Source organism: Anastrepha ludens, chromosome 2 (assembly GCF_028408465.1).
Source record: "Anastrepha ludens isolate Willacy chromosome 2, idAnaLude1.1, whole genome shotgun sequence".
NCBI lineage: Eukaryota > Metazoa > Arthropoda > Insecta > Diptera > Tephritidae > Anastrepha > Anastrepha ludens.
The window spans coordinates 9,320,698-9,332,050 of NC_071498.1; the positions used below are offsets into that span (position 1 = coordinate 9,320,698).

The window sequence follows — 11,353 nt, forward strand, 5'->3', positions numbered from 1 at the left end:
CATATGTGAACGTACTTTAAGATGTGTGTTTTGTATGCGCTTCCTTTATTGTGCTCGGCACATATGTATGTATGTGTGTATGTCACTCAAACTTTCTGTGATAGACTCTCCAGTATAGTCGAAATTTGTCAACCTAACTGGTTAGTCGATCTGATATTAACAACTAAGCATAAATCAGTGACGAACTTTGACTACAGTCTAAATTAAGTTACCGCAACAGCTCAATTTTTTTATTCAGACAAGAACTATCACTATCAAAAGTTATAGTGAACATTTTTTAAACAATATTAGCACCAGTTTGTCTTTGACTACTCTATACGAGAATTAAAACAAGTGACGAGAATTAAAATAATGAAGTATTATTAGGGAAGGGAAGCCCCTCACTTTATTTAAAAGTCTACTGTAAAGATATAGACAATGCCAACTTTTTTCATAAATATTTGCTTATATTTTATTTAATAACAATCACTTAAACTACTCTACAACTAAATTTGTGCGATTTTCTGATTTTCTGCTTACTAAGTATTCCACAGCCACAAAAAATAATGTGATGACGCTCGCCGTAATGAAGTAAAATGCATACACAGTATACTGACCGCGTGTGTTCAAAACAAAACCAGAGTTTGAGACAATTATTATCGTTAGCAGCGTTTGGATTACGAGCGCCAAAAATGTATTAACTCCGAAAACTAATCCAAAACTTTCCTCTTCCAAGTGACGTGCCACTTCGGAGCTGAGTGGAAAAATAATATTTTTTTATCAATAATTAAGAAGCAACAACAATTAACGGAATACACATACCTGGCAACTGTTATGCTAAAGGCATATAACGCTCCAAAAAGAATATAACCAACATAAGAAACATAAATATTAGATGTGCGACAGCAGAGCAAAATTGCGCCGCCCTCAAGTGCCGCGAAAATGGATAAAACCAATAAACTCTGCAGTGGTTTCAAACGTCCGGCATGTATATAACCAGCTGCCAAAGCCATAAGCGCCGCCAACGCAGTCAATACAGCATCTACAGCACCGTTCCAAGCGATTTCCGAATGCGGTTCAATTTCTATCCACAACACTTGCATATATGAAATGATTTGCAAGTAGCCAGCCAAATTAACTGCATACCAAATACTCCATTGAACCACCTTCAAATTGCTATATGCATTGTAGAAATGTGACCAGAGCAACTTAAATGGTTCGGTTGGGGTTATATTTTCACTGATCCCACTTTTAATTGACTTTGTGTCCTGCAAATCCGTTGATGAGGAACCTACAACCGACGTTGACTGTGCATTATCGAAGTAATTCTTACGGTGAAAATATAAGCTTTTGTCGACTTTTGGCAAAGTGAAGGCCCACAACATGGTAAAAATTTGAGCTGTAAAAATAACAATCAGCTTCAGTGTTTTGTTTTTTTTTTTGACATAATAACTAACACACTTACTGCTTAGTGTTATGTAAGTCAAAGATTTATAGGTCATTAGTTTCAAATTAATTAGGATCTGTGCGGAAGAGCCAGCGACTAGCTTGCCCAAAAACATAGCGGCTCGTGTGTGGGCGGTGACCTTGGGATAATACTGTTTATCTACTTTGGCGTAAATATAAGTGTAATAAGCCACTTCAGTCGCCATATAAAGACCGTAGAAAAACTCAAGTGTTTGTAGTGCGGCAATTGATTTGGTCCAGAGCAACATAGAAAACACCACAGTGCCACAAACACCCATTACAATGATCAAGGGCTTGTATCTGTTTGAAAAGATAAGAGAATTCAATAAGTCGTTTAATTTTCATATTCTTTTGAAAGTTACAAAATTCGTGCTTGCATACACAAAACACCTGATTGCATAAAGATTAACGTGATATTCAAGTACCGAAGTGTGTTAAATAAATACAAAATACAATAAATTTTCTGATAAGATATCTGAGAAAAGCATTGGAGCGTGATAAGACGCCAGATTTTATGACTCCAGCAAATATATGCTTCACTTAAAATACTGTCTGTGTCAGAAAAAAGGAACCGCGATTATCCATGGAGTATACAAGATATATATTAAAATTTTTTTTCATGAAAGTATGTATAAAACTAGGAGTCGCAATTACTAATAAGCCGCGTAATCTTCATCGTTTTCCAGTATAGCCTGGCATCTTCTTCATGCTTTGAACCAGCTCTTCTGCGTAGCTCGTCGACAAACAGGACCAGATTTTGCGAACTTAACGCACGAATTGCTCTATCATGGACTGGCTTTCCAGCAAGATGTGTTTTCATAGTTCCCCACACATTTTCAATGTGGTTGGCGTCTGGGGACTGGGAAGGCCAGTCCAATACTGTGACGCCTTTTTTTGTTTTGTTGCTTTTCAATGTATTTTTCTGAGAGCAGTGGTTTTGATGATGTGGGACGGTAGGATATGTTCGCCTACTTCAGTCGGCGTTCAACGGTGTTGATACTCACATCTATTCGCTTTTTAGCAAGAACTGATCGTGCTTGGTCGTAGTCACAAAGAAGGGTTCCGCTTAAAAAGTTGGACGATCAGTTTATTCTGCTTTTTTGTCGTCACTCGCTTCAAGCCGCGCTTGAAAAAGTCATCAACATTTTTGAGCATCTTATACCGCTGATTCCACATCACAACAAACTTTTTTGATTTTTTACTCTCTTTTGCAGCAGCGGCGTAAGATAATTTCGGCCCCTTCGAATGCGTGCATAAAAATACCGCCTCGAAAAGCATCGCGTACTTCTCTCTCATTTTTGTTTGATTGCGTTTACGGGGAAAAAACAGAACGAAATATATCTTGAAGTTACAAGAAAAAAACCGGTTCTTTTCTTTTAACTCAGACTGTACATACATATATACATATGTATACCCGATTAACTAGAATGATTAGTATTTACAGTGAAAAGTCGATATAACGAATCTGAAGGGAACCAGAAAATTTTTCGTTATATCTATTTATTCACTATAGGTGCTTATTGGTAAAAGCTTGGTAAAATGAAATTTAAAGAAATCTGAAAGAAAATTCGTTATAAATATTGTTTTTACCTGTTTACATCAAAATTATGATAAAACTGCACTGAAGTGGGGTGGATATAAAAAATAAAAAGTTATACAATACATTTTTTCAATTTGATTTTATTAAAATAATTGGTTATTTTTGTTTGTTTGTGCAAGTTTCGAATGCAGCCATCAATACTTCGCTCAACAGATGCTAAGCTATCGAATGCACTTTTTGGTATAGCTTCCAGTGCCTCAAGAAAAGTTTGGAGCTTTTCAACCATTTGTTTAGCTTCTGTGGCAGTGATAACGTTCTCGACCTCTTCATCCTCCTCAACAATGTCGACTGTATTTCTGTTCAAAACACTATCAACAATGTCATCATCAGTAATAAGACCCGTAGTACTGACGTTATCATCGAAAGTAACAAAATCATCAAATCGTTCATCCAAATTGAAATGGTTTTTAACGACAAGCCATTCTTCGCTGTATTGAACACAATCATTTATGGTCAAAATATTTGGACTGTCGACAAAGCCACATGTCGCAAAACAGTTGGCAATCGTTGGTTATTTTACGTTTTCCCATGCTTTATGGGCCATTTTGATGCCTTGTAGAACGTTGATATTACTCTTGCGCCCCTCTTCCATATCATTGATTAAAATTTTGACGATCTCTTTGCGATAGAATTGCTTGAAATTTTTAATTATTCCCGGATCTAGAGGTTGTAGTTTCGATGTTGCGTTTGGCGGCAGAAATTGTAATTTAATAGATTTCAGTGATGTAGGGTTTTTGTGCGCCATGCAGTTATCAACGAGCAATAACACTTTGCAGTTAGCCTTAGTCATTTCGTTGTCAAATTTTTCTAAGTAATCCACCATATTTCAGTAGTCATCCAAGCTTTTTTGTTCGCAAGGTAGTCAACTGGTAAGTTTTTAATATTTTTAAAACATCTTGGATTAACCGATTAGCCAGCAATTTTCCGCCATGACATTTCTCAGATTTAAGTGCCATTGTTCGATCTGGTGCGCATTTAAAAAATAGCCCAGTTTCGTCTGCATTAAAAATATTGTGGGGCTGATATTCTGCCAACAGACATGGTATAAACGTTTACCAGTCAGAACAAACTTGGTCACCTATACTGGCACTTTCCCCTCTCACTTTTCGAAATCCGTTATCATAGCGCTTTTTAAAATTTTCAAACCATCCGCTGCTAGACTTAAATTCCTTGTGCCCTATACGTACAGCGAATTCTTCAGCTTTGGCTTTAATTAACGAACCTCCTAAAGGAATGTTTTGAGTCCGACATTGTGAAAACCATTTAAACCAACAGTGCTCAATGTCTCCATATTCAGCAGCCCGCATTCTTTTCATCTTTAAGGGGGGAGCCTGGTTTATGAGGTATAAAAATTGCATCTATTTGCGATTTTTTTTTTTTTAAGGAAAAAATTAATTTAGCACTGCAAAGTTTTTTCTATCTTTTAATGAACATTTAAAAAGTATAAAAATTTTTTGTACTGGTTAAAATAAGTTGAAAAAAATGTTTAACATAGAAATCAGTAGAGCGCTGCAACGCTGGAGTTTCCAACTGGCGTACAAGATACAGCTCGTAATTATTCTATAAAGCAAAAAATTCAAATGGATTTCTAATTATCATGATTTTTTATTCTAGATGAACTAAGAAAACTGAGAGAAATTCCAAAATTTCAACTTTTTGGAGGTTTTAAAGAAAAAAATGCCTTTCTATAAAAAAAAAAATTCACTTCAACTTGGTATAAAAATCTTGAAACATTTTTTTTTATCTATTTTGTTAGTTCAAATAGAAGAGAATTTAATACTGAAGGGAACAAGCTATGATTCATTTCAAAAGGTTCATTCGTTTTTTTTCATTCATGTACGCCAATTCAAAGAAATCATAAAAATGAAAAGTCGAGAAAAGAAGATAAAGTTTGTACTACTCGTATAGCTGCCCGGTCACAGCGAAACTACCTAACGCTCGCCTACCTTTGGCTTTGTATCTACGGAAATATTGAGAATTAGGCTCTGTAACTTTGTGTGAATATTCTGAAATATATTAGGAATTGCTTAAAACGAAAAAAAAAATTGATTTTTTTGACCTTATAAACCAGGCTCCCCTTAAGGGGTTATATACCTTGTGGTCCGGTGAAATTAGCGAAAGTTGGGTTTTTTTTAAAGATATGTAGCAATAATTTTATTGTATAAAAGTTTTTATTATTGGATATTACAATGTTTAAAGAAAAAAAAAGGCTTTGTTTGTGTAAAAATATTTAAAAATGGCGGAGTTATGGCGTTTTCCCCCAAGACCCTTTTTTTGGAAGAGGCTTGCGGTGGACGCGATTCAAGTCCACCAAGTCAACTGAAATCAAAAAATCGAAAAGATTTCATTAGTATAGGGTTATATCTTCTTAGTGAACGATCAATATATTAAATATTTTGATTTTTGTGAAAATAGGAACATGTTTTTAAAAAACTCCACTTCTACAGTCCTAAAATTGGCATTAAAAAATTCATATCTGCAAAATAAAAATTTATACATAAAAAGTTGATCGTTCACTAAGAGGCGACATCAATTACGAACAATTTAAAAAAAAAATTATAAAAATCGGTTGAATACTTTTTTTGCAATCGCGTCCACCGCAAAAGCATTTTTGGAAAAACACGTTTTTGAGATAATCGCGTTTAAAGTTTCAAGCGCCGCATGAGGCCGTACGCTCAGGACGTGACGACGCACAATTTAAAACGCTGTAACTTTCGATCTATTGCTCAGATCTCTATGAAATTTTTGGAAAATGTTCTCAAGGGATTGTACTTTACGATAAAGAAATAAAATTTATTTTGATTTTTTTGAAAAACACAAGGTATATAACCCCTTAATGCCTTTATGTTTCAAATAATCCCCCTTTTTTTAAATTGTTGAAAGAGTACTCGGCGGAATATTAAATTGTTTAGCAATTTCTTGCTTCGATTTATCAGCTTGATCAACGGCATCAATTATTAATTTTTTCTCGTGAATAGAAATTGAATTACGTTTTAATGAACTCATTTTGGCAAAAGTCAAGGCACGAGTGACTACAATTTCACACATTTTTGTGTACACGTAACATAATTACGGGACTTCTGCTTATTTTGCTTTGTTCTCACTTTGTTATGCTGAGGTTTGGGATAACGGAACTTTAACGGCTTGCCACAAATTTGATTTTGCCTTATTTTATTTTCGTTGTATAGAGGTGCTCCAAAAATTGCTTCGCTATTTAGAGACTTTCAGACTCAGAAATTCTTCGTTATAACTATAGAGCATTTTTGTATGAAAAACTTCGTAAGAGCGAGGTTTTTTCAAGGGACTTAAAGAAAAATTCGTTATGTTGAGTTTTTCCTTATAACGAAGTTCGTTATATCCAGGTTTCACCGTATTTGTTTATTTGTATTTTACAAGATTATACTAAATAAAATTCGACTTAACTGTTAATGAGATCTCAAGCAAATTGCAAATTAATAGAATGTATTTGAGGTCACAGCTCAATGTCAACATACTTTTGGTTTTTGTATTTTTTTTATAAAATTTTTTGGTATTTTTATTTATAAATATGCGTTGCGCAGACACACAAATGCTGCACCATAAAATTTTGTATAAATTATGAAAAGTTTTTTTAGTAGTTTTTGGACTAAACGAAATGTGACTTGCCTGATAATGGCATCTCGTATATTTTCAGCCAGAAAATATTTTCAAACAGAAAAATGCAATTTAGCAAGATTGTATAGGAGCTTGAAATGGTAATACAAAGTAGAAATATTGTTGGAATGCATGTTCTACATAGGCCAAGATCCTTGTGTAAAATTATCTACGTAGTCGAAGGACAAATGCCAACAAGTGGAGAACGACGACGAATCGACATTTCGGCATCTCCTTCAACACTTCGCGAACAGATTTATTTTTTTCAAAGTAAATTTCCACACTTTGGAAACGTTGTTCTGGCGTTAAACGATTCATGATGACTTGCCAAACCTTGCGGAACAGAATTGAAAACACAGTTTGTCATACACAACCGTCAAGCCAGAGTTATCGATAACAATAGTTCTCATGCATTCAAAAAACACCCTATATTTGAAGTCTCAACTTAGGTTCAACAAACTTTTATTATTTCACGCGAAATTAAAAACGAAATATTTTATTTGGAAACAAAGCTTCCAAGAAAATGTTGAATTAAATATTGCTCTATGCCTTATACGAATATCTATGCCTTATCATATATGTATGTATATGTACATATATGGCAATAAATATAACAGCTTTACTGCTTTGAAACATACTTGTTTGGCCAGTGTATTAGTTAACGAAAAAAAGTAATCTCACCTAAGAAAATCCGTGATGAGAAACATTACCACAAGTGTCGAAAGGTACGAGTAGGTTGCAACAGGATAAACTTCACGGCTAAGCTGAAAAATGAATTATTAAAATTTAGTCTATACGATGATATTTTGTATAAATTGCAATATTTTACCTCGTCCTGTGTAAGATTTCGGGCATCACCTAGCAAATACTCCGTTATGTATGGCTCGGAAGGACGAATCTCGCGTACGAAGCCACATATGCACAATAGGCACGAAATTCTCAACCACTCCTTCATAATGACGTACTGTGTTTATGTTGTTTATGTACTTGTATATGTAACCGCAAGAGTCCGTTCTGCTAAGATAATACCTAAGCCGCAAGGCCACCGTCGATCACTGAATCAATCGACCGCGTGTGAATGAATAATGAATTGAGCGATCGGCCGAGTGTGTCGTTTGGAAGGAAATTTGTCATGTGTTAGCGTCAATAGACGAATACGAAATGTCACACTTTTATTTATCCGTTAGCAGATATTTATAACTACTTCCCAGAAGTGAAATAATGAGAATATATTCACACTTAGCATTGTTTTTTCTTTTACGCTGCAAAAGTAACTGCTCAGCGGTTTTGCGATTTATTTACTTTTAAATTTACTTTAGTTTACTTTTTACTTGACTCAGTACACTTGTGAAATGTGCATGTGCAAAGGAGATGAATGCATATCGTCGATACTTAAAAAACTCTATCCACCACGTCTATATTAAAATAGAATTATATTCATACTTTAATGCCAAACATAATATAAGTACTTGAATTATATATTGTTTATTTAGGTGCGTACATACCTGCACACTTCACATCACTTCATAATTTAACAGATGACATGATGTCTGGCTGATAATTGAATGTAGCAACTTCAGCGCTTTAATCAGGTAATTTGTGCTATTTTAGAGCGGACGTTGTTTATTATTGTTTAAGATACTTTCGCATTACTTTTTTGATTAAGTCAGAACTTTTCAGTTACCAATTGAAGTGCATTTCTCTTTTTTCCTGCCGTCGCTGCTAATTTGCATTAGATAACAAATGTCAGTGACGGTTGCCAGCTGCATGTACCACATTGCTCTCTGAGTTTTGTTCTTAGGAAATTGTTTATTTATTCTCGATACTTTGCTAAAGGTAAATTGGGAAAAGTTCTCTCATTTGCTCTTCTCACGTGTTTCTCCAGTCCGTTGGTTAGATTCGGCTCCACTAATTTGTTGTAGAAAGTGTTTTGTTTTATTGGCGAGTAGAGTGTTTTTCTTTTCTTTTCACTTCATATGAAAAGCAGTGTTGCAAACGCTGGCCTTTTAGGCTTACCTAAATTCATTAAGTTTTTTGTGACTCACGGAAATTTACTTTGGGATTTGTAACGTACAAAACAACTTTCGCAGAAAGCGCCATGCGCACTTCATACTGTATATTATTGTTGTTATAAAGCACTGATAATATCCCTTAAAGGTAAAGCTGCTGCAGTGACAATTTCTGGTTGAATATAAATACGATTATTTCGAAAAATATTAGACTCGGCTATATTGGGCACAACTGGACACTGTCTTTTGTATCGATTCCGTGCTTCGTAGAATCCACCTAACCTAATTGAAAAAATAGTATCCCCTAAAGTGGGGAAAATAAGATAATATAAGAAAAGATGACGGCGAGTTTAATTTTATCAATCAATTTGTGCTTCCAAGAAAAAACTCGTTACGTTTTGATCTACTGATTTGGTTCAGTCGATTTTTTACTATTGACCTAGGACAAAAATAATTTCTAGTTTGTCGCTTAAATCTTTCGTTTTTACACTACTTAGTGCTAGTTTTTTAGTACAAGTTTGACTTTGCTGTTCAAATATTCACCGTAGTTAAACTAGCACAGAAAATCGGGGGAAAACTGTCGTTTTTCATGGCAATAGTGCATTTATAGGCAGTTTTAAGGAAAAGTGGATTTGATGTATCCGAAAACACGATTCGAGTACGCCCACGTGCAGAAGATCTAAAATTCCTGACCACATTGAAAAAACCGCCGCTCCCATTATCACACATTGAAAAGAGACTTTTACATGGGCTTAGGCAAATTCGAAACGGAATTGGGCATACGTAATGTTCGCGGATGAATCTTCCTTTTGGACGAATAGTTGCATACCTCGGCCTGGTGTACTGCTGGTAATCGACAACTTCAGCGAATTGTTAAGCATCCTGTTAAGGTTCATGCTTGGGGCTGCTTCTTTCGAAATAAGATTTGGCTATTTATTTGTGTTTACCGCCATAATGAATGCAGTTTTGATAAATAAAATTACATTAAGTGTGTGAACATTATTGCTGTCAGCTGCGAAGATGTTTGGAAGACTAGCCAACCTCGGATTTTACAAGAAGACCACGATCTCAAGCATCGAAGCCGAAGGTGTGTAGAGGGGAAGCAACAAAACGGGATTAAAATGTGGGATTGGCATTCACAATAGCGCGATGAACACTTTTTGGAGAATAGTTAAGAAAAAATCTAGAAGAAAACAAATATGGACGATAAAACAGTAATCAAGGCAAATTTGGCTGATTTGGAGCCAATCAACCTTCACAGCTTTCGCAGAAATTAACACAAAGTATGAAACGAAGATGTGAAGCCATTATAGCTAACGGTGGTGACTATATGTACATTTTACTGAATGTATTGAGTATTATAATTATTAAGAGCCCATACAATACAGTTTTTTAGAATCGAATTGTTCAAATAGTTTCTAAGCTATGGCGGTCACGCTTCTATTAGACAGATTGTATATTATATTCTAAGATTTTGTATAGTTGATTAACCGTCAACGTTTTCAGTCACGTTTTGAGTTTCATTCATTTCGAATGGAATGCCAATAATAACAAAATCTGGTTCTTTAAAACGTACATATGCACATGTGTATGTATATGTATGAAGATGTAATTTAAATTGATTTCAAGTGACGCACATTAGACTTAATTGTTCACAGTTTTAGATTTTATTAATTAATATTGATCAGCAGTACTTGACTTTGACTGTGAAAAGCACACACAGGGAAGTCGCTGAGTATATTGTTTCCACATATAACAGAAATTTGTATCAACTTACCTACAATAACAGTCGCCGTCATAGCTGATTGTACATACATATATACCGGCAGGAAGTACCGGCTACGGTTGCCACTGTGAATATGGAAACATCAAAACGGTTTAAAAATTATTTCTAATAGCGTCATTTAAAAAAAACTTGATCCCTAATTTAATGTTTCATGTCCACAGTAGGCCAGTGGTATTCACGCACAAGCAAACTCGGCCACTGCAGCTGAAAAAGGCAGAAAAAGTATTTTAAAGGGTATTTCAAAAGACGCGCCTAGATTTTGTTTTAAAATAAAACATCTAAAAATGTAGATGCTTTCGAATTTCACTAATTTTTAATTCTTCTTCTTGATTGGCGCGATAACAACTTATGCGAGTTTGGCAGAAGGTCCAAAAATCTTCCACAAAAAATTACATCATTTAAATATCCACTATGAGCACGTCTACAGGTAAAATCCGCCAAACAGTCGAATAGCCGATTCATGAATGCCTATTTGTTGACAAAGTCGAGATATTGATGTTGAAGGTTGTTCAGCAACACAGTTAGTCTTTTTTCTATACGCGACAGAGCCAGTTTCTTGAAATTTTTTCACCAAGTTTTGAAGTGTCGGCTCTTACGGTTGATTATTTCCACCAAAAAAAAATTACAAATTTTGCGATATGTTGCTCTTAAAGAACGACGATTTTCATAATAAGTTTCAATAATTTAAACGCGTTGTTCTATCGCGTAAAATTGTAAAACTGTCTAGTTGACAAATGCCAAAGATGACATCAAAAAAAGGTACCGTCAAGAAATTATTCATTACCGACATCTAGGCGTCACTTTTGAAAAACCCTTTCAATTTCCAAAGAAACCCCGTTACTTGTTGCAGTAAAGAAATCCTTTTTCGTCAAATGAAAC

General features: G+C 34.9%; 1 protein-coding gene across 1 annotated transcript; it reads right to left on the bottom strand.

The window, feature by feature from the left end:
• Window positions 1-357: 357 nt before the first annotated feature.
• On the bottom strand, window positions 358-8,879 carry LOC128862913 (thiamine transporter 1-like). The gene is made up of 6 exons (XM_054101741.1): window positions 8,185-8,879; window positions 7,509-8,094; window positions 7,361-7,443; window positions 1,445-1,746; window positions 802-1,378; window positions 358-733 (listed from the first exon to the last, which is right to left on the bottom strand). Exons 2-6 carry the CDS (start codon window positions 7,632-7,634, stop codon window positions 475-477), a joined length of 1,347 nt encoding a protein of 448 aa, XP_053957716.1. The 5' UTR covers window positions 7,635-8,094; window positions 8,185-8,879; the 3' UTR covers window positions 358-474.
• Between the last annotated feature and the right edge of the window lie 2,474 nt (window positions 8,880-11,353).